Source organism: Chelonoidis abingdonii, chromosome 12, assembly GCF_003597395.2.
Source record: "Chelonoidis abingdonii isolate Lonesome George chromosome 12, CheloAbing_2.0, whole genome shotgun sequence".
NCBI lineage: Eukaryota > Metazoa > Chordata > Testudines > Testudinidae > Chelonoidis > Chelonoidis abingdonii.
This window is the reverse complement of record NC_133780.1, coordinates 4,477,051-4,500,210: the sequence shown is the minus strand read 5'-3', so window position 1 is coordinate 4,500,210 and position 23,160 is coordinate 4,477,051. Positions and strand designations below refer to the sequence as shown.

General features: G+C 54.0%; 2 protein-coding genes across 2 annotated transcripts; both read right to left on the bottom strand.

The window, feature by feature from the left end:
* Positions 1–342: 342 nt before the first annotated feature.
* On the bottom strand, positions 343–2,700 carry LOC116829211 (protein S100-A16-like). The gene is made up of 4 exons (XM_032787922.2): positions 2,485–2,700; positions 2,169–2,240; positions 1,276–1,445; positions 343–642 (listed from the first exon to the last, which is right to left on the bottom strand). The coding sequence occupies exons 2-4, from the start codon at positions 2,209–2,211 to the stop codon at positions 502–504; spliced, it is 354 nt and encodes a 117-aa protein (XP_032643813.1). The 5' UTR covers positions 2,212–2,240; positions 2,485–2,700; the 3' UTR covers positions 343–501.
* Positions 2,701–9,115: 6,415 nt separating this feature from the next.
* LOC116829210 (protein S100-A16-like) lies at positions 9,116–12,519 on the bottom strand. Its single transcript, XM_032787920.2, has 4 exons — positions 12,424–12,519; positions 11,478–11,550; positions 10,237–10,406; positions 9,116–9,794 (listed from the first exon to the last, which is right to left on the bottom strand). The coding sequence occupies exons 2-4, from the start codon at positions 11,518–11,520 to the stop codon at positions 9,654–9,656; spliced, it is 354 nt and encodes a 117-aa protein (XP_032643811.1). The 5' UTR covers positions 11,521–11,550; positions 12,424–12,519; the 3' UTR covers positions 9,116–9,653.
* Between the last annotated feature and the right edge of the window lie 10,641 nt (positions 12,520–23,160).

Here is a 23,160-nt window from a genome sequence, read left to right as displayed (position 1 = left end):
CCTTGGACTGGGGCCAGCATCTTCTCTTCGGAGCTGAAGTGTCAAGGTAACCCATTGTCTGTTCTCTTCCTTCCTCCCCCTTTGGCCTCTCGCAACCTGCAAAGGAATCATCTACTCCGCACTCACACCTTTAACCCTTCCCAAAATACCTTGTGATGCTTGCAACAGCGTTAGCAACATACAGTGCTGATCTGCCTCCCCAGGGGACCTGAGGGAGGGGGCCATTGGACTGTGACAAGGTGGGCAGCATGTGAGCAAAGACCAAAGGGTGGGATCCAGGCAAGGGGGATAGGGGCAGCTCCAGAAGCACGAGAAGTGCGGAACAGGGAAGGGGGTGGGGGGTCCTGGCAAGCAGACAGATTAAGGTCTCTGGGTTTAGTGGGGGTGTGGGGGTGTAGGGGAGGTGCAGATTTGCTTTGAGTGCATCAGGCAAAGGATTTGGGGGCATTTCCCGTTGAGGCATGTGCCTCAGTTTCCCCACCAGACACAGCTCCTCAGTCACTACTCGTTATAATGTCTGCGCCGGATCACTCGGCAAATCTCTACGATGAGATCCCAGTACTCGTCGAAGGAGATTTTCTGATCGTTGTTGGCATCCACCATCTTAAACATGTCCAGCGCTGCCTTCTGGTCCTCTGGGTTCTAAAGCTCACCAAGAAAACAGAAAGTGACTACTGGGGACCCATCGGGCACGTGGATCAGTAACAGGCTTTACTGCTGGGTGTGTGTCTGTGCGAGTGTGTGCGCGCTGCTGCCCCCTGCTGTAGAGGGTCAGACTAGCAGGGCTCCCCACACACAAACTTGTGTGTGTGTGTAGGAGAAGTGAGATACAAGTCAAGCTCGAGGCTCATTGGCAGGGCTGTGGGGAGTCAGAGCTGGCATAGCGAGGGGGGGTCTGTGGGTCAGGTTTTAGTGCCATTGGCAGAGCTGTGCGGAGCAGAGCTAAATCTTGGGAGAGCAGGGGGATGTGGGCTGGGACTGAGGGGAGCCAGCAGAGTGCTGGGTTGCGGGGGGAAGCCAGGGCTGGGCTAATCGGGTTCTCTGGGTTGGGAGTGAGGGGCACTCGCAGAGTTGTGGGGGGATCCCTGGGCTGGGACAGCAAGGTGCTGTAGGTCAGGATTGAGGGGCACCAGTAGAGCTGGCGGGGAGCCCAAGGCAGGGACAGCAGGGCACTGGAGGGCAGGGCTGAAGGTCACAGAGAGACACCCCCCCCTTTACTAGGAGCCAGTGGTTGATGTCTCCAGTCGCCTTGGGGAGCCAGTAGCTGGGTCTCACTGTGAGCTGATGGCTCAGCTCATTGCTGAGCAAAGTCTGGAAAGCCTCCTGGTCCAGCACCTTTGCTCCAGGCGGGCCCTCGGCGTATCTGTAGAAGCTGCCCACAATGGCATGGAGGCCCCTTTCCAGCTCAGAGCCCTCCTCTGCCATCTCGGCCAGCTTTCTTCCACCTCCAAAGCAAAAGCAGCTGCTGTCAGTATGGGCCCACCAGCCCCAGAGACCTCAGCTAGGAGCCCATGTCCTGGGAAGGCTGGGGAGTACCTGCTGCTGGGGATACAAGACCTGCTGCTGTCTGCGAGAGGGAAGGATGGGGATGTGGGGGGGGGCTAGAGAGAAAGATGGGGCCCAGTTCTGCTATGATGATAAAGGTCAGCGACTCTACGTGCTCTAAAATCTACCTACAAACTCACATTGTCTTGACGTTTTCCCACCCAGCTCCACATCTGAGCCTTCATCTGCTTAGGCCTCAGTAACCCAGCTGCAAAACAGGGGAAACAGTCCTCGTCTTGTCTAGTTAGACTGTAAACTCCTTGGGGGCAGGGTTGTCTCTGTGTGTGTGTCTGTGCAGCGCCTGGCACAATGGGGCCCTGATCTCAGCTGGGGCAGGGACTGTTTCTCGCTGTGTATCTGTGCAGCACCTGGCACAATGGGACCCTGATCTCAGCTGGGGCAGGGACGGTCTCTCGCTGTGGTAGGTGAGTGTGGCTGCGGATGATTGGTTCTGCGTGAGTCTGAGGGGCTCAGAGGGGAAAAAGGGAGGGTGCCAAGAAAATGTTGCATTACACTGAAGGGAGACCCTAGGACGTGGGCTGTTATTATTGGCTGATGTCGTGAAGGCTCCGTGCAGAACCAGGGCCCAGAATGGTCAGTTTTGTTAACGACGCATCTCTTACCGCTCCTCTCCCCGGACGGCTCTGGCTGCAAACTCTGCCCCATGGGCCCGCAGGGGAAGTGCTCCTGGGTTGCTAGAGAGACCAGAATCAGGTGTGAGCGCCATGACAATTGCCCAGCAAATCTGTAAGGCTCAGGCCGAGATTGTAGCCTTGAAAAGTAAGAAGAGCTAGAAATGGACAATATTGCAAACTGTGGCTGTGGCAGTTAAATGGTTAAGATGACCCGCTAGGGGCTAGTAACAGGGACAGAAAAAGAGTGAAAAGAAACAAGAGACACAGCAGAGCCCGGGAAGCCAGCAGTGCAGAGACGTGGTACCTTACGGCAGGCCCCGGGACAGCACAGATGGTTGGAAACAGCTGTAGAGAACCTGCGACAGAGGGATCTGCAGCCCCCTGGTCTGAGTCTTGCTGGGCAACAACAAACTCGAGCACTTTTGTAGTGTCTGAACAATGGATACAGGAAGGAAACGTGGTGGCCAAAGCAGAGTTAAAAGCTGGAACATGGAATGGCTGGAACGGGGCTGCAATGGGGACATTGGGAATGACCCGAACCAGCCACCCAACAAGCCACGGGCAGAGGCCGACCATCGGATAAGTGCCAGGCTCCGGTAAAGCCTGAACCGAGACCTAGGCCGAACGGGAGTGCCCAGGAGTGGGAAGCAGCAAACAATACTGTCACTGGACTGGTAAATCGGATGAGGTTAAAAATGGTCCAGGTGACAGAGCGCATGAGGAGACGGGAGCTGGATTCGATCGCAGGGGAGTGATAACAAAGAACTTCCAAGTGGAACCCCGAGAGCGAGCGAGTAAACACCTGGGGTTGCTGCATTAATGCATGGAGGTGCCCAGAAACAGTTAACTGCAGCTGGCCAGGGCGCTCCTGCAACCCAGTTGGCAGGCAGACAAAAGTAACAGACACAGGGGAACAAACAAGTTTTTCATGAGCAGGCAACAACCCCCACTGTCCGCTGAGAGCCAGGATCAAAACCAGGGGTGCGGGTTCCCATCGTGTTTCACGCCCGGAGCCTCACTCCTCGCTCACAGCTCATAATATAATCTGAATTCTACCCCACTGGTTATGTTTTCCTTTATATCCTCTCTCCATTTACTACACTCACGGCTGCTGCCTGTACTTTAAGACAACATGACAGAGTTTGCTAATTTCCCTTGGTTTAGGTCTCCCTCCCTTCCTACCTTGCTTCTTACCCCTTACCCCCGCCTCCCTTCACTTCTGCCCTCTCTTCCTTTTAAAAGTGAAAAGTTACAGTTATTACAGCCGCCTCCATCGCTGGAAAAGACAAAGCAACTGGAAAAAAAACAACAAACGAGCAAAGAAAACAAGCTAAAAACTTTCTTTTTAATAAGCCCAGCGAATTCATTATTTTAATCCTTCAGGAATGCAACAGCTGGAATGACTCCTAACTTTTGTGAAGATATGGTTGCCAAGCAACAGAAATGCAGACTCTGCTTCTAATTAAACACCGACTAAGATTTGAAACATGGGCTTTTCTTATTTCCATGTAATAGCATTTTTAAAAACAATTGCAAGTTTGTTTCACGTCACACATGTTATCCTGTGTGGTATGTTGTTTGTGTCATGTGACTATTTAAAGAAAAACTGTTGCAACAAAAAGTCAGTTTTGTACTTTTTTTTAATAGAAGTGGTACTGCACTATTTGAATATCATGGCACATAACTTTTATAACACCTATTAATTCTTTTGCAAAGCTCAAAAAGGCCTGAGTGATAAATAGATGTATATATAGTTTTGCCTCAACAAGTCATGTAATTGCAAACAAAAAGCATTTTCTTTTATTACTCACAGTTTTTTTATTCAAAGGAAACCGTGTAAGGGGAATCTTCAGCATTAATCTCAAGGTAATATTAGCGAAATGTCAGTTTCGGGGGGTTATTTTATTAGGGCTGTCAAACAATTAACAAAATTAATCGCAATTTTCATCAGACTGTTAAACAATAATATAATACCATTCTGCTAAATGTTCATACGCCCCTTCATGCTTCAGCCACCACTCCAGAGGACATGCTTCCATGCTGCTGATGCTTGTTTAAAAAATAATGCTTTAATTTGTGACTGAATGCCTTGATGTATATATTTCATGTTACGGCAGTCTCAGATGATGACCCAGCATATGTTGTTCGATTTAAGAACACATTCACTGCAGATTTGACCAAACACACAGAAAGTACTGGTAGGAGATTTCTAAAGCTAACTACAGCTCTCAACCCAAGGTTTAAAATCTGAAGTGCCTTCTAAAATCTGAGAGGGACGAGGTATGGAGCATGCTGTCAAGAGTCTTAAAAGAGTAACACTCCAATTAGGGAACTAGAGAACCCAAATCCTCCCAAAAAGAAAATCAACCTTCTGCTGATGGTATCTAACTCAGATGATGAAAATGAACATGCATCAGTTCTCACTGCTTTGGATTATTATCAAGCAGAACCCGTTATCAGCCCGGAAGCATGTCCTCTGGAAGGGTGTCCGAAGCATGAAGGGGCATACAAATGTTTAGCATATCTGGCATGTAAATACCTTACAATGCCGCCTGCAACAGTGCCACGTGGATGCCTGTTCTCACTTTCAGGTGGCATTATCTCCTGCAAATTGTAACCAAACTTGTTTGTCTGAGCGATTGGCTGAACGAAAAGTAAGACTGAGTGGACTTGTAAGCTCTAAAGTTTTTGAGTGCAGTTATGTAAAAAACAAATTATTCCACATTTGTAAGTTGCACTTTCATGATAAAGAGATTGCACTCCAGTACTTGTATTAGGTGAAATGAAAAATACCATTTCTTTTGTTTCTTTTTACAGTGCAAATATTTGTAATCAAAACTAATATAAAGTGAGCATTTGACACTTTGTATTCTGTGTTGTAATTGAAACCAATATATTCGAAAATGTAGAAAACATCGAAAAATATAATAAGTTTCAATTGGTATTCTATTATTGTTTAACAGTGTGATTAAAACAGATTAATTGTGATTACTTTTTTAATCGAGTTAATTAGTTTTAAGTTAATTGCATGAGTTAACTGCGATTAATTGACAGCTCTTGTTTTTATAAACTTGTTTGCATTTCAAATATAATCATAAGAATGTTATAGCAAAGATGTCAAAAATATAACAATATATACTATGCCTGTTTATGCAAAATATTAAAGTTAATCAAACTATTTCGACAGGATTCTATCTTTGTCTACCAAATACAAACAAGTATCATGAAAGTTTTATACCCTCAAAGTGTTTGCACAGACCTGCATTTACCATTCATTTTGGTGTAATTTTTATACTCTTTTCTTTTATGTTATGTTGAAGCGAAGCAGTGGTCAGTAAAGTCTGTGCTTCTGAACTGTTAATAACGGTAGGATTGGGATCACAAGCAAATTAACTCTAAAAAGCTTGAGTAAAAATTCTGTTCCTAACTCTTTTGCTAAAACAGAGTGCTCAGCCGGGGAGACACTTTCTCACAGAAGATTGAGAGCACCCATTTTAGCAATCAAGCATTATGCTTACTATGAAAAAATTGGTAATGCACACGTTAAGGGAAAAGGAATATCTATGCAACAACTGCAGACGCATCTAAAACAGGTCTGTTTGTGCTAAAGACTTGGGAAAATCAGAAAAAAGGAAAGCTTGTGTTATAAAAGACTTGGTCCCTATTTCAGTGCAAATGAACTAAATTAATCTGTGTATTAAATTTGGGTTACTGAACCGAAGAGAAAATGTGAAGCAAAGACACTATTTGTTAACCAACGTTAAGGGTGCATCTCGCAGAAGGAAGATAGCAGAAGATACCAGTGCACAGCGAAGAAACCCCCAGGCATCAAGAAAGAGCTTTACAAATAACAGATGGATCAACTACCTCTCAGTTTACCGTATGTGAATAATGAAGTAGGCAACCAGCTAGAAACCACTTGCTGGGCCAGATCTAACTGGTGTTTAGAGACGTATATTGCTGAGTTCATGTGGCTGTGGTTTTAAATCACTGAGATATGGATACATTTGGCCACAGTGTAAAAGCCACTTTCTGATTGCTGTAAACTTCTCTGTGAAGTGATGTACTAGCCCCTTATCAGAACTGTGCCCAGGCCAAAGCGGGTGGATAGAGACTAGTCCAGAGTCTGGGATCTCTCCAAGTAGCAGATTCCAAACTCTAGCTGGAATGATGGGTCACATTTCGAGATGATCCGAATCTGAAGGCCAATTGGAAACAGGCTAATATGAAAAATATATTTTTCTATGTACGTAACAGAACATTCATGAGTGTGCCCACCAGACAGGGGAAACTGTCTCTAAGCCTGTAACTCCCGGCATTAAGGGCTGGCTACCGAAGGAGCCGTCCCCCTCTTACAATGTGCGTGACATCACTAAACTGTTTAACCAAATGCAAGCAAACGTGAACCAACTCATTGCCGCAAACCACATAAAGGCCAAGGGGAAAACAAATTGGGAAAGAAGCTCTTGGTACTGCTGATGGCAGTGCTATAGTAACTAGAAATTGTGCGGACAAATCCCCCCCTTAGCACCAGTCACTGTTTGGGGTCAATGACACTGTCTCCAAACAGACGCATGTTCTTCAAAACACTCGTGTTTGGTGTCTGAATACCAATATGAAATCCTGACATAGCAATGCCTGATGAACTGGTCACTGTCCATTCAGTAGGTTCTCTGGCAGGCAGCATCTCCAGAAAAGAGCTGGATCTACGTCAGCTACTGATGTAAATGCGCTCCAGCATAGAGCACACAGGAGATGGTGGATCTTATTGCTGTATGGGAAGAAATATCTGCACAGACTCAGCTCTGATCCAGCAGAAGAAATGCTGACATCTATGCCAAGATTGCCTGGGGCATGCGGGAGAAGGGCTACACCAGGGACACGAAGCAGTGCCATGTGAAAATAAAGGAACTTCGGCAAGCGTACCAGAAGACAAGGGAGGCGAACAGTTGTTCTGGCTCTGCCCCTCAGACATGCCACTTCTATTTGGGGTGGGGAAGGAATTTTCCTCCAGGGCAGATTGGCAGAGGCCCTGGAGGTTTTTCGCCTTCCTCTGCAGCAGGGGGCATGGGGTCACTTGCTGGAGGATTCTCTGCAGCTTGAGGTCTTCAAACCACAATTTGAGGACTTCAATAACTCAGACATAGGTTAGGGGGTTGTTATAGAAGTGAATGGGTGAGATTCTGTGGCCTGCATTGTCCCTTCTGACCTTAAAGTCTATGAGTCTATGAGTCTATCATGCAGCAGGGCAAACCTACAAGGCATCGCCACTCCAGCATTGTCAGTTTCTCGTGCGTGCCTGTCTGTCTTCTCTGTGTGCCCCGCCGGCCCTGCAGACAGCTGGCTCAGGAGACCTCCATCGAACTGCCCCAAGCGACCACACACTCAGTTCAGTGGTGAAGAGGCTCGGCCAGGTTAATTGCCGACAAAGCATGGTACTAGTGCCTTGTATGTGTACAGGCGCACTGGGGCGTGTCCGCCCATGACACCGGACCAGCTCAGTCAGCGGCGGGACTTTCCACTGCCCCCTAAGCCAGACAAAGATCCCCCTCCTCTGAATCACTTTTGCACCCAGATCCAAACAAGTGGTGCAGCAGGACCTGCGTGACGTGGTTGGTTACTCCCCTGCACCTTGTACCCGTGGGCTCGACCAAACCAGCCCCATCCATCACCCTGGCCTCCGCTTTCCTTGGCGTCGTGTGCTCCTGTACCAGCTGCCACGATTGTGCTTCTGCCTGGCTTTGTGCTGGGCTGGGCCTGGCCCAGCCTCTGGAGCATGAGCCCATGAACACCAAGCACCTGGTATCGCTATGGGGCGTCTGTGTTTTAGCAGCACCAGCGATACTGCTGCCAAGTGCCTGTACCAAACACTGAACTTTGGAGGCATCTGCTTTGACACAGGGCCTGGCTTTGGTTCACAGCACAGCCTTGGGTCTTACCACAGGCCCTGTGTGCCAGGCTCTCTCCACCACGACAGCGGTGACAGTCTGAGTGGCGTGTACCCTAGGAGCGCTTTGCTGGTACGATGCATCAGGCAAGTGCTTCTGGTGTAGACACGGCCTCTCCCCCTCTGATTCATGTGAGCAGGAGCTCCAGGTTCAGCCCATGCCCTTTACCTCTGTCTGCTGCACAAATCTGCCCCGTGCCCCATCGTATAACAGCATGGCCAGACGATGCCAGCCCTGGCCCCGCTGCTGGGACCCACAGGATGCCAGGGCAGAGCAGGGGAGGATGCCGGGGTGGAGGACAGGGGGATGCCAAGGCAGGGCAGAGCTGAGGAGGATGCGAGGGCGGAGCAGGGGAGGATGTTGGGGTGGAGGACGGGGGGATGCCAGGGCAGAGCAGAGAAGGATGCCAGGGTGGAGCAGGGGAGGATGCTGGGGCGGAGGACAGGGGTATGCCAGGGCAGAGCAGAGAAGGATGCCAGGGTGGAGCAGGGGAGGATGCCAGGGCGGAGGACAGGGGTATGCCAGGGCAGAGCAGAGAAGGATGCCAGGGTGGAGCAGGGGAGGATGCCAGGGCGGAGGACAGGGGTATGCCAGGGCAGAGCAGAGGAGGATGCCAAGGCAGAGCAGGGGAGGATGCCGGGGTGGAGGATGGGGGGATGCCAGGGCAGAGCAAAGAAGGATGCCAGGGAGGAGCAGGGGAGGATGCTGGGGCAGAGGACAGGGGGATGCCATGGCAGAGCAGAGAAGAATGCCAGGGTGGAGCAGGGGAGGATGCCGGGCGGAGGACGGCGGGATGCCAGGGCGGCTGAGAAGGTCCCAGAACTTGGCCTGTCTGAGTCCCGCCTGCAGTGTGACAATGATGTGCCCAGCCTGGGGGCACCCCACTGCCCTCTGCTGGCTGTGCGCTGTACTGCGTGTCCACGCTTCAGAACCGACCAGTCCAATCCAGGCTGCAGTAAGAACAGAGACGCACCCAGAGCTCAGAGCAGACTCTTTATTAAAGCCATGTTACCGAGTGATAGCAGGGTGGGGCTGGGAGGGCAGGCCGTAGGTGGTGGGGGAGAGATCCCAGCGACGGGGCAGGGATCAGCGTGGGAGCCCAGCAGCTGGAGAGATGGGTGGAGTGGGCGTCCTATGCCAGGGCTGGAGGGGGGGCGTGGAATGGTGAGGGATTCTGGCAGCAGGGGAGGAGGGTGACATGGAGAGCATAGGCCAGGATGGATTCGGGGTGTACGGGGTGAATCCCAGCAGTGGGGGAGTTGGGCAGCACTGGGGAGTGATGGGCAGCATGGAGAGAAAAGGCCGAGGGGTGATCAGGATGGGATCCTGGCAAGGAGGACGGGGGGGGCGCATGAGATGTGCAGAATGGGGGTGGGGAGATCCCAGCAGGCAGATTAAGGTCACTGGGTTTCCAAGGGAGGGGGAGGTGCAGGTTTGTTTTGAGTCTTTAAGGCAAAGGATTTGGAAGCCTTTCCTGATGCGGCACGTGCCTCGGTTTCCCCACCAGACACAACCCTCCCAGTCACTACTCATTATAATCACGGCGCCGGATCACTTGGCAAATCCAGGCGATGAGTTGCCAGTACTCGTCGAAGGAGATTTTCTGATCTTTGTTGGCATCTAACTTCTCAAATGTGCGCATCACGGCTGCCTCGACCTCTGTGTTCTAAAACACACCAAAGAAACAGAGACTCAGCGCTCGGGGCAGGGTCTGGCACACAGATCAGTAACAGGCTCTACTGCTGGGATGGATGCAATACCACCCCCTTCTGGAGGGTATCGGCCTAGCAGGGCTCCCCAACACACAGATGTTTGTATAAAGAAGAGGTGAGATACAAGCTCGAAGCCCACTGGCAGAGCTGTGGGGAGCCAGAGATGGCATAGCAGGGGTCAGTGAGTCAGGATTTAGTGGCATTGGCAGAACTGTGGGGAGGGGAGCCAAGTCCTGGGTTAGCAGGGGCTGCAGGTCGGGATTGAGGGGGCGAGGCCCAGAAGTGGGATAGCAGGAGGCTGGAGGGCAGGGCTGAGAGGTATCAGCAGATCCTCTTTGCTAGCAATCAGTGGTTGATGGCTCTGGTTGCCTTGGGGTGCCAGTTGCCGGGTCTCACCGTGAGCTGATGGCTCAACTCGTTGCTGAGCAGGTTCTGGAAAGCCACCTGGTCCAGTGCCTTTGCTCCAGGCGGGCCCTTGGCGTATCTGTAGAAGCTGTCCACAATCACACAGAGGCCGTGTTCCAGCTCAGACCCCTCCCTGGCCGTCTCAGCCGGCTTCCTTGCACCTCCAAAGCAAAGGCAGACAGTGTCAGTATGGGCCCACAAGCCCCAGAGACCTCAGCTAGAAAGCTGGGGAGTACCTGCTGCTGGGGCCAGCAGACCTGCTGCAGTCTGAGGGAGGAATGGATGAGGGGTGTGTGTGTGTGTGTTGAGTGGGCTAGATGGGGGCCCAGCTCTGCTATGATGATGGTTGAGTGTCACTTTGTCATTAAAGGTCAGTGACTCGAAGTGCTCTAACATCGACCTGTGAACTCAGATTGTCTTGCCATTTTCCCATCCAGCTCCACATCTGAACTTTCATCTCCCTATGCCTCAGTAACCCAGCTGTAAAACGGGGAAAACAGACCTGCCCTTGTCTAGTTAGATGGTAAACTCCTTGGGGCAGTGACTCTCTGTGTCTGTGCAGCGCCTAGCACAACAGGACCCTGATCTTAGCTGGGGCAGGGCCTGCCTCCCCCTGTGTGTCTGTGCAGTGCCTGGCACAACAGGACCCTGATCTTAACTGTGGCAGGGCCTGTCTCCCCCTGTGTGTCTGTGCAGCGCCTGGCACAATGGGACCCTGATCTCAGCTGGGGCAGGGACTGTCTCTCCCTGTGTGTCTGTGCAGCGCCCGGCACAACGGGACCCTGATCTCAGCTGGGGCAGGGACTGTCTCTCGCTGTGTGTCTGTGCAGCGCCTGGCACAACGGGACCCTGATCTCAGCTGGGGCAGGGGCTGTCTCCCCCTGTGTGTCTGTGCAGCGCCTGGCACAACAGGACCCTGATCTTAGCTGGGGCAGGGCCTGTCTCCCACTGTGTGTCTGTGCAGCGCCTGGCACAACGGGGCCCTGATCTCAGTTGGGTCACTTAGCTGTTTCTCTAAAACAAATATAATAGCAAGTGGCAGGTGAGGGTGTCAGCAGTTGATGGGTTCTGGGTAAGTCTGATGGATTCGGGGGGGAGGGTGCCAAGAAAATGTTGCATTACACTGAAGAGAGACCCTAGGACGTGGGCTGTTATTATTGGCTGATGTAGTGAAGGCTCCGTGCAGAACCAGGGCACAGAATGGTCAGATTCATTAACGACGCGTCTCTTACCGCTCCTCTCCCCGGGCGGCTCTGGCTGCAAACTCTGTCCCATGGGTCTGTCGGGGAAAGTGCTCCTGGGTTACTAGAGAGACCGGAATTGCATTGAGTGAACATCATGACGATTGCTCAGCAAAGAGCTCTCCACTGCTACCGAGTCAGGGAGGGGATGGGACGGGAATAGGGTGACCAGACAGCAAATGTGAAAAATTGGGATGGGGTAGGGGGTAATAGGCACCTATATAAGACAAAGCCCCAAATATCAGGACTGTCCCTATAAAATTGGGACATCTGGTCACCCTAGACGGGAAAGGGAAGCACAGCGGGGCTGAATTTCAATGGGAGGGGATCGGTCACTGGTTAGACAGTACCAGATGGGCATCCCCTTCCCGGCAACTTACGAGAGACCAGGTGCATGGGATGGCTAGACAAGATGCATCATAGCCACCCAGCCTGTGGCCAAAGAACTGCCCATGGGAAGGCTGGAAGGATTTGTGCCCAGAGAGATTCCCAACTCTGGGCCCCCAGCCTGTCTCTGCTGGCATATGAAGCAGGATCACATTCTCCAGGCCAGCTCTGATGCCAAGAAACCAGCCATGGTCGCGCAGAGATTACGAGGATGTCTCCGCTGCAGTCACACCCCAGGGACTGGGGCATGGCTGATGACTCTGGCTAGGGCTGCGAGGTTATAGAATTGCCGGGTGGCTGCTCCAGTGCAGCTTGGGAGAGGGGCTCAGAGCCTGGGATCCAGAGTGAGCCGGAGCGTCTGCACTGCAGTTGAACAGCCCCACGAGCCTGCGGCCACTGACAGGTCTCTCTGCGCCAGGGTCTGGGCTAGACGCTGGCAGTGCTCAAAGGGCTAGGAAAATAGGCTCTGACTCTTTCCACTGTCAGCAAACTGGTGACTGGGGTCCCAGTTGGGCTAGGAAATTTAAAGCCGAGCAGGATGCTCACTCACCTGGGTGGGGGCTGCTGCTTCCAGGGACCAGGAAAGCCCGAGATCCGAGCAGGCCACAAACAGAGGCCGGGTATGGGGCAGGGCGCCGGGGGCTATTTCTGGGACAGTGCCTCATCTGGGACAAGACAGCTGGTCACGGATTGGCAGGTGGCAGGGTGACGGGGACCGGGCTGCCGGGGAGGAATCTGGGCACCGACACAGGAACGGAGACGGAGACCTGCTCTGACACAGCTAAAACCAGAGGATGGGGTGGGGCTGATCCAAACCCTCCCCTCCCAACAGGGTCCGTGATTGGTGACAGTAGAAATAGAGCTGGGGAAAGGAGGGAAGCCTACTGGGACCCAAGCAGAGCCAGAGGGACTCCTTAATCAAAGCAGAGCCTCGGGGGGTTTGTCTACACTGCATTGTAAACCCAGGTCTGTGGGATGGTGGAAAGAAAGATGGAGCCTCACCCTGCCCTGTAGTCCCAGTTCTGGGCTCCCCATGCAGATTTTGGGAATCATAGAACATGAGGGTTGGAAGGGACCTCAGGAGATCATCTAGTCCAACCCCCTGCTCAAAGCAGGACCAATCCCCAGATTTTTACTCCAGTTCCCCAAATAATCGCCTCAAGGAATGAACTACACAACCTTGGGTTTAGCAAGCCAATGCTCAAATCGCTGGAGCATTCACACTGCATTAGTCTGTGGGTCCTGGCCTTGAGCATCCACACTGCATTGTAAACCCAGATCTCGTCTGTAGGACCCGGCCTTGTGGACATGGTGTTTCCAAGTCTGTGCTTGCAGTGTGAACCTGGGCTGACAACTGCTGGCTGTAGATCTCACAGCCATGCTAGCCGGGTCATACTGCACCACACAGACCTTCTGACTCCGGTCTGTGACTTGAACTGTGTCCACACTGAAAAAACGAGAGGGGCTCAGACACTCTTGAATCAAGACTGTAGGCCACGCTGACAGGACGGGGGAACTTTATCCTGGGAAGCAGCGACAGATAATGGTGGCAGAGAGTGAGCTGGACATGAGCTCCCAGTATGATGCTGTGAGCAGAAGAGCTAATGTGCCCGGGGGATGTATAAACAGGATCTCGAGTAGGAACCAGGAGGTTATTTTACCTCTGGATTTTGCCTTGCTGCGACCATGGCTGGGATTCTATCCTGGTGCCAGAAGGATGTTGATAAATTGCAGAGGGCTCGGAGAAGAGCCACTAGAAGGATTAAAGGATTGGAAAACCTGCCGTCTAGTGATAGACTCCGGGAGCTCAAACTACTTAACTTGACAAAGAGAAGGTGAAGGAGAGAGTTGATTACAGTCTGTCAGTACCTACATGGGGAACAAATATTTAACAATGGGCTCCTCAATCCAGCCCTCCTGAGCCTCATTAATGGCCTCTCCTGGTCCCAGAGGGGACCAGGGAGAGGAAGCTTTGGCAGGGGCTGCAGGGAGCAGGAGGTTCTTGACCAAGGAGTTAGGCAGGGAAGATAGAGCCAGAGGGCAGAGCAGCAGAGGGGGTTGGGCTGGGAAGATGGAGCCAGAGGGCGGAGCAGCAGAGGGGGTTGGGCTGGGAATTTGGAGCCAGAGGGCAGAGCAGCAGAGGGGGCTGGGCAGGGAAGATGGAGCCAGAGGGCGGAGCAGCAGAGGGGGTTGGGCTGGGAATTTGGAGCCAGAGGGCAGAGCAGCAGAGGGGGTTGGGCTGGGAAGATGGAGCCAGAGGGCGGAGCAGCAGAGGGGGTTGGGCTGGGAATTTGGAGCCAGAGGGCAGAGCAGCAGAGGGGGCTGGGCAGGGAAGATGGAGCCAGAGGGCGGAGCAGCAGAGCGGGTTGGACTGGGAAGATAGAGCAAGAGGGCAGAGCAGCAGAGAGGGTTGGGCTGGGAAGATGGAGCCAGAGGGCAGAGCAGCAGAGGGGGTTGGGCTGGGAAGATGGAGCCAGAGGGCAGAGCAGCAGAGGGGGTTGGGCTGGGAAGATGGAGCCAGAGGGCAGAGCAGCAGAGCAGCAGGGCGGGTTGGGCAGGGAAGATGGAGCCAGAGGGCGGAGCAGCAGAGGGGGTTGGGCAGGGAAGATGGAGCCAGGGGGCAGAGCAGCAGAGGGGTTTGGGCAGGGAAGATGGAGCCAGAGGGCAGAGCAGCAGAGGGGTTTGGACAGGGAAGATGGAGCCAGAGGGCGGAGCAGCAGAGGGGGCTGGGCAGGGAAGATGGAGCCAGAGGGTGGAGCAGCAGAGGGGGTAGACTAAGGCAGGCTGGTGGGCTTGTGGGCCGAGTCCCTGGCAGAGTCTGGTCCCCAGGCAGGGGGCAGAGACTGCAGGGGGAATCAGACACTTTCTCAGCTGAGCCCCACTTGCCCGGGCACACTCGGGTTAGGGGCCCCAGGAGAGTCAGAGCAGGAGCGACGGGGAAAACAATGGCCCGATTTGTGCTTTAATAACAGGAGCCATTTAACCACGTGCTCCGGGCTGTAGCTTTGGGCTCCAGTCCCCTGGCATCTGCAGCAGCCCCAGGTGCACTCACGGCTTCGTCTCTTCCAGGTTCTCGGCCTAGCTGCGAATCTAGGATTTCTGCCACATGGAGACGCCGAGACGCGGCTTTGATGGTTCCCATCGTTGCTCTGGCAGGGGTGTTCCCAGCCCTCCCTGCCCCCCTACCTCTGTCCTATTCATGTTCGATCCCCCCCATCCCCCCTTCTTCTCTGACTCAGTGCTTGGGTCATAAACTATTTATAGAGGAGACAGTGTCTAAACTTCCCCTCTGTCTCTGCTTACAGCTGAGTCACTAACCCCTGGCACTGCCTCGGGTCTCTGTGCTGAGCCCCTGGCCTGGCCTGGCAGGGGGGTCTCTTTAAACAAGCCTTCCGCAGAGCCGGTCGCTCCCATCTCTGGGGCTCTGGGACTCTGGTGCCACCATGTGGACATCTCTGACTCCCGCTTCACTGGGAACAAAACCTTTCCCCACCCAGCCATTCCTCTAGCATGGGTGTTTGCACCCTCTGCCCGGCAGGGGCTGCTGGGCCCCTGCTCCCCTCTGCCCAGGATCTAAGCAGGACCCCTCCACTCATCCCATTTTAACAACCCGGGAAGAGCAGAGGTGACTTAAACCCCGCACCTGCCCTGGCTCTGCAGGGATGCAGGTGAAGCAACACACAGGGGCTGGTCCTTAGGTTTTAAGGCAAGATGGGCCCATTTACTCAAAGGCCCAGGCTGGGACTGTCAGAGCCGTCCAGTGGAGTTGGGTGTCCAGGTCCCAGTAAATTTCAGCTCCCGTGGGTCTCTTCAAAGCCCCAGTCACCCCTTGTAACCGCTGTGTTGTGAAAGTAGATGCCCCGGGAGGATGCTTGGTCACTTCCCTTGGGGACCAGCTCCCAGGGGGCGGCCTGGTTGTCTCTGCTTTGGCTGGAAGTTTAATACCGTGTAGCCTTCTTCGTCCTCCATTGGCCAAGTGCGCCCTTGGTTTGATTTCCCAGCAGGTGCTCAGAGGCGGGAAGGAGGCCCCCCATTAACTGGCCTCAGACTCGGTCTGTGCAGCTCAGGGCTCCCACCAGCACTGACTGTTCTTCAGGGGAAACCACACAGGAAATGCAGGTACCAAGCGCATGTGTGGTCTGAGCTACATCTCTCCTCCAGTCTCCCTGGACTGTGCTGGAGACCTGCATGGGTTGGGCAGAACAGCTTTGAATATAAAACCCCTCGGCTAGCCGTGCTGAATCAGGTTTCAAACTGATGCAAGTTTGCCCTGCGTCCACACTAGTGACCTCCTAAATCATTTCCACTGCGATGTCCTCCGGGTACTGATCCCGCTCTTCTCAGCTCAGCCCCCAGAAGCAGTGCATTCTGGGAAACTAAGAACTCTTCCCCCCATGCCCCTGAGCATTGAGGGGCAGAGTGGGAGGGGATGTATGGATCTGTATAAATCACTGGCCACGGCATGTTCGGTGTCCCCAGTAGTGCTTGATCTGCGGAGGATGTGGGTCTGTTACAGCCCCCCATACAGCCCCTGGCTCTCTGGTTCGCACTGTAGAGAGGCTCATGCTTTTCGCTCTGAAGCTGCCTGGTTCAGTTCCTGCTGGTGCTTGTCACATGTGCCTGCCTGCATTTTCCAGTCCTTGAAACATCCTGCATTGTGGGCACCAGAATTGGATGCAGGATCCCGGCAGGACTCACACCAGGGCCAAAGCCAGAGGTAAAATAACCTCCCAGCTCCTACTCGAGATTCCCATTTATACACCCCAGGATCACATTAGCCCTTTTGTCCACAGTGTCGCACTGGGAGCTCATGTTCAGCTGATCATCCACCATGATCCCCAAAGTTCGCTGTCCTTCCACGCTCACGGGCTTTGTGCTCATCGTGTCCTGTAGCATGTGTGAGGGCAGAGTGCTGGTATGTGTGTTAGTGTCAGGCTGGGGCAGGGCTCAAAGAGGGCAGAGTTAAGGTTGTGTTGTGGGGCGGAGATTTTCCCTCTGTGTTTATATGTATCAGTGACCTGCATTCGTTTGCTGGAATAGCTGCGTATCACACTGTGTGTTTTTTAACCAGCTCGTGCTGCTACAATCCGGCAGGTCAATAGAGAGGTTTTCAGAATTAGTGCAGGTGGTAGGAAGAATTGCAACCAGCCAGAGAGCTCGCTGGAAATTTTTGTAGTCACTTCAGCAAACACACAAGCATGAGCCTGACCCAGGGGCTCTCACAGGAAATTGTCTTTGGTCAAGAAATTGCTTAGCACCTGGGGGGTTGTTCACACTATCAGCATCCTCTGATCCTGCGGGCTAGCTCAGATCAGCGCTTCCTGTCCGTGCTAGGAGCTGCCATTTGCTGCTATCACCTCCTGACACTGAGGTTGGGCCCCGGGGGAGGAGCCAGTAGCAGCAGAACAAAGGGTGGTGATGGGAGCTGGCCCTGTGAAGTGGGGTTTGAAGAGGGATCTGAAGGTGGATTGAGAGCTCCTTTGAGCCCTAGGAGAGAGAGGCCAATCCAGACACTGGGGAATGTAGGCCAAAGGGGGAGAAGATGGAGAATCAAGGAGGAAGGAGGTGGTGGAGTGGGGTTAGCAGAGACCTTCCCCTGGGGACATAACCTCTGTACCTGTGACACAACCTCTCTATTTACCTGCTGGATTGTCGCAGCATGGGCTGGTCAAACAACACACAATCTGATAAGCAGCTGTTCTAGCAAACAAGCATAGGTCACTGATGTATAAACACTCAGAGGGAAAATCCCCATCTCGCAAAACAACCTTAACTCTGCTGTCTTTGAGCCCTGCCCCAGAGTACAAACATCCCCTCCCACTGCTGCCTCTCAATGCTCTGAGGGGGCAGTTTCCAAGAATGCACTGCTACTGGGGGCTGAGCTAGTCCCCACTAATCCCTATTGTGGATCAAGCCCAGGGACAGTTCCCTGGATGTGGGAGCTATGGAAGGAGAAGGCGAGAGTCATAAGTGGAGCTACACAGCCCAGCGCCAGGGCTGAGATCCCAAACAGCCCTTCTGCCTATAGGGCAGCTTCAGGAGGTCGCCATAAATCAGACTCATTGAGGCCCTCTGGGCTGTGCTGGGGCCCCTGCAGCCTTGAGAGGAGCCCACAATCCACGAGGATTCAAAGATGCTTAAAGTCACCACCCCCAGCCCCCTGAGCTGTGAGTTCTGTTCTGCACTATTAAGAATCCCATGCAGAGGCAAATTCAGGTTTCCTGGGGCCCTGGGCCAGACCAAGTGGTCCACCACTTCTGCTTGTGGCCCCACCCCCTTCTGCCTGTGGCACAGCCCCACCCGTTTCTGCCTCTTCCCTGGGGCCCACCCCTGTCCCCCCCACTGCAACCCCGAAAACCCTTTTGCTCCTTTCTGCTCCCACCTGGCTGCAGTCCCAAGACCAGAGAAGCTCTGTCCCTGTGCCATGGCCCCTGGGCACAGGGGGGCGGGGAGAGGTGAGAGCCCCTCGAGTCCCAAGGCTGCAGCAGGGGTCCAGGTTCTGGGGCTTCTCTGGCCACCCCTCGCACTTCTGCAGGGGCCCAGGGTCGGGATATTGGGGCTTCTTTCACTGCCTGGTGCTTCTGCTGGAGACAGTATCTGGGGGTGGGGTTGGGGGCTGCTGGGGGGATTCCGCAGCCCATCCTGCCTGGCACTGCTGCCAGGGAGCAGGGTCAGGGCGAGGGGGCTTCCCCCACCCTGCCCATCTGGCGGCTGGGGCTACGGGAGCTCCCAGTTGGCTGGAGCCCCTCACCATGGACCCCAGGGACCCAGTGGCTAATATGCCACTGATTTCATACATGCAAATCACATATGAAAATCATGAAATGGGCTACAAATGCAATAAAAAATTAAAAAGTTTAAGTGGAGGGGTTCGGTGCCACAGATGCTCCTCGCTGGTCCTGGTGCATCATTTGGTCTAAGGCCAGTCCTGATTCTGCCTCTTTAAATGGTCGGTTACTCTGTGCTTAGAGCCCAGCCTCACTTTCCTTGTTCCTGCTTGGTGCCAGAAGAATCAGTCTCTACATAGCAGCTGGGTGTGATTAAATCAGCTTCCTCACTCTGGGCTTTAAATATAACACAGTGATTCGCTGGATTCAGGCCCAGCCTGCAGCTTCTGCATGTGAGCAGGACACCACATAGGAAGTAAAAACGCACGGCCCGACAGGCATCCTGAGAGCCAGACATGACTCGTGGTGACCCCCTTGCTAAGCTTCTAACAAACTGCTTCCCATGATCAACTCCATCTGCTCCAGAGAGGCTATTTTCCACTGGGCGTTTCCCACACAGATTCTCTAGCCAGAGGAGATCCCGTGTGTGCACATGCAAAGTTTGAGCTTGACGGCTGTGACTTGCCCACAATCACCCAAGGAGTCTGGGGCAGAGCTGGGGGCTGAGCCCACATCTGCTGAGTCCCAGCCCTGTGCCATAACCCCAAGGCTAGGCTCTCTCTCTCGGTTCAGTTTATCTTTGTAAATCCATCAGTCTCTTCTCCATAGGTGTGCGCAGCCCACTTCATTAGGGTGTACGCCCAGGGAGCCCTGCCCTAGCCCTGCCCCCATCCACTCCCTCCTATTTCCCTCCCTCTGACTTCCCCTCTCAGAACCCCCCTGCCCCCAGGCAGACCCCCGGGACTCCCATGCCCCATCCAACTGCTCCCCATCCCCTGACAGGACCCCCAGAACTCCTGACCCATCCAACACCCCCACTCCCTGTCTCCCCCAACCCCTCTCACATCCCTACCTCCTGACAGCCCCCCCAGAACTCCTGACTCATCCAACCCCCCCCAGATCCTTGTCCCCTGACCACCCCCTCCAGTAGAACCCCTCCAACCCTCAACTGCTCCCCCTCGACCCGTCCTTTGATCCTGCCTGACCCTATCCACCCCACCCCGGAGAACACAGGGACTCCATGCCACATCCAATCCCCCCTGCTCCCTGATGCCCCTCTCCAAAACCCTGCCCCGTAAACACCACCCCGGACTCCACCCTATCCAACCCACCCTGTTCCCTGACTGCCCCCACCCTTATCAAACTCCCCTGCCCCGGACCCCTTACTATGAGATGAGGGTCCTAACCTCCCCATGGAGCCAAACACTGTCCTGCAGGAGTGCGCAGCCCCGGACTCCAGAGCGCTGCACACGCAGCGGCATGGCTCATGGGGTGAGGGGAGCGTGTCTGACTCCTCGGGGAGCCCTGGCCCCCAGAGCGCTGCACGTGGTGGCATGGCTCCAGGGGAGGGGGGCGCGTGTCTGCCTCACCCAGAGCGAAACACTGCCCCGCGCGAGTGCACAGCCCCAGCCCCCAGAGCGCTGCGAGCTTGGCGGCATGGCTCCAGGGGAGGACAGAATGTGGGGGAGGAACCGGTGGCTTGCTGTGCTTGGCCGGGTGCTCCAGCCCAGGAGCATGGACCCCGCGGCTTGCCGCGCCAGGGAGAGAAGCCATTTGCCCACCCCTGCATTAGGGTGTGCCCAGGCACATCCTGTGCGCACATCTGCTCTCATAACTGACTCTACAAGGTTCAAGGCAGGAGCGGATCATGCTGCTTGTTCTCACTTGACAGTGCTGCATGACCCTGTCCCTGCCCACATCTCTGTCCCTAGCTTTGCCCCCATTCCAGTTCTTGGGCTGAACTCACTGGATCACAGGAATTGCCAGACCAAGCTGGCTTTATGACTCGCGGGGCCCAGTTGGAATGCTCGGCAGTGGTCCGGGGCTTCGGCAGTGGGGGGGTCCACTCCGAGTTTTCTGTGGCAGCGAAGAACCCCCTGCCACCGAAATGCGGCCAAAGACCCCCGGAACAGGGCCCCCTTAGGTGTGGGGCCCTCTTCGGCGCGAGGCCTGATTCCGGGGAATCAGGTGAATTGGCTTAAAGCCAGCCGTGCCGGGGATCCCTCTACCCATTCTCCTGTCTGTGACATTGGCCAGCACCAGAGGAAGGAGCAAGATACCCCACAGTTCTATGATAACCTGTGCCCCGGGGAAGGTCCCTCCTGACCCCACTCCACCACCACCTCCCTCCTTGGTCCTTCATCTTCTCCCCCCTGGGCCTACAAGGGTTTGTTCATGCAGCCTCCAGTGTCTGGATTGGCCTCTCTCCCACCCAGGGCTTAAAGGAGTCTCTCAATCCACCTTCAGATCCCTCTTCAAACCCCACTTCACAGGGCCAGCTCCCATCACTGCTCTTTGCTCTGCTGCTACTGGCTCCTCCCCGGGGGCCCAACCTCAGTCTCAGGTTTAATGACCTGCTCTTTCATGCTACACAACACTGATCTTGCATTTTCCTGTCGTTAGCCTTTGCCCATCCCCACCCACATCCCCTGCAGCCCTGCCCATCTCAGCAGTGGGAGAGGCTGGTCTTTGGGACACAGGCAGAGCCTGGGGAGTGGGAGGTGAGAGCAGTAAATGGCAGCACCCAGCATGGACAGGAAAAGCTGATCTGAGCTAACCCGCAGCATCAAAGGATGCTGATGGTGTGAACAACCCTCCTGATGTTACACGAGTTCTTGACCAAAGGCAATTTCCTGTGAAAGCCCCTGGGTCAGGCTCACGCTCGTGTATTTGCTGAAGTGGTTACAATCAATTTCCAGGGAGCTCTCTGGCTGGCTGCAATCCTTCCTAGTGTCGAACTGCCTACACTAAATCCGAAAACCTCTCTATTTATCTACCAGATTGTAGGTCACTGATGTATAAACACTCAGAGGGAAAATCCCCACCCCGCAAAACAACCTTAACTCTGCCCTCTTTAAGTCCTGCCCCAGCATGCCACTAACACACATACCAGCATTCTGCCTCACACATGCTAAAGGACACACTGAGCACAAAGCCCATGAGCACTGTAGGACAAAGAACTTTGGCGGTCATGGTGGACGATCAGAAGAACATGAGCTGCGGCCAAACATAGCCAGTGAGAGCCTGGGATGTATAAACGGGGGAATCTGGAGAAGGAGCCAGGAGGTTATTTTATCTCTGGATTTGGCCCTGGTGCAACCGATGCTGGGATCCTGAGTCCAGCCACAATCCAGGAAGGATGCTGATAAATTGCAGAGGGGTCAAAGAGGACACAGGAGGATGATTAAAGGATTGGAAACGCATGCATGTGAGCATAACAAGCACCAGCAGGAACTGAACCAGGCAGCTTCAGAGCTAAAAACATGAGCCTCTCTACAGTATGAACAAGATAGCCAGGGCCTTTACGTGGGGTTGTAACAGACCCACATCCTCTGCAGATCTGCACAGCTAGGGCATGGAACATGCTGTGGCCAAAGATTTATACAGGTCCATACATCTGTTACGGACTCCCCGGGCGATGCTCTGGAACAGCTCCCCACAGAGCTCGGCAGGATTTTGGGGAGCCTCCTCTCCCTTGGAGAAGACTTGTTCAGGGCAAGAAGCTCACATGTCTTTACCTCCTGCGTCTCTCCTTGGAGCATTCAGCATCCTCTGCCCCTCCATGCGCTTCCCACAGCGAGCCCACCCAGGCGGGGTCCTGGGGAAGCCACAGGGTCCTGCATCCCCACTTGGCAGTCAGGACGTGACTCTCAGTCAGCTCAGCTAAAACCATAGGTTTATTCCGATGACAGGAACAGGGTCTAAAACAGAGCTTGTAGATACAGCAAACCAGACCCCTCGGCCGGGTCCATTCTGGGGGTCAGTGAGCCAGACCCCCAGGTTTGTACTTCACTCCTCATCCCCAGCAAGCTTCAGACTCACCACCCCCTCCAGCCCCTCCTCTCTGCTCAGCTCCTTTCCCGGGCCAGGAGGTCACCTGATCTCTTTGTCTCCAACACTTTCAGCTGGCACCTTTGCAGAGGAGGGGCCCAGGCCATCAGTTGCTAGGAGATAGAGTGTCAGACATTTAGGTGCACTGGCCCTTTGCTCTACCAGATACTTAAGAACTGCCTAGGGGACACTGAGGCACCAACACAGTATTTAGAGAAAACATTAAGAACATTCCTAGTTCATCACAACATCCCCTCCCAGTACTGCCCCTCAATGCCCTGGTGGGTTTGCTGAGTTTCCCAGAATGCACTGCTTCTGGGGCCTGAGCTGGGAAAAGCGGGATCGGTACCCAAGCACATCACAGTGGAAATGATTTAGGAGGCCGCTAGTGCAGATATAGAGTGAGCTTACATTAGTTTGAAACCCAGTTCAGCAAAGCCAGCCGAGGGGCCCTGACCTGCTTGCATTCAAAGCTGTTCTGTCCAAACAGTGCAGGTCTCCTGTACAGTCCAGGGAAGTTGGAGGAGAGGATGTAGCTCAGACCACACATGTGCTTGGTACCTGCATTT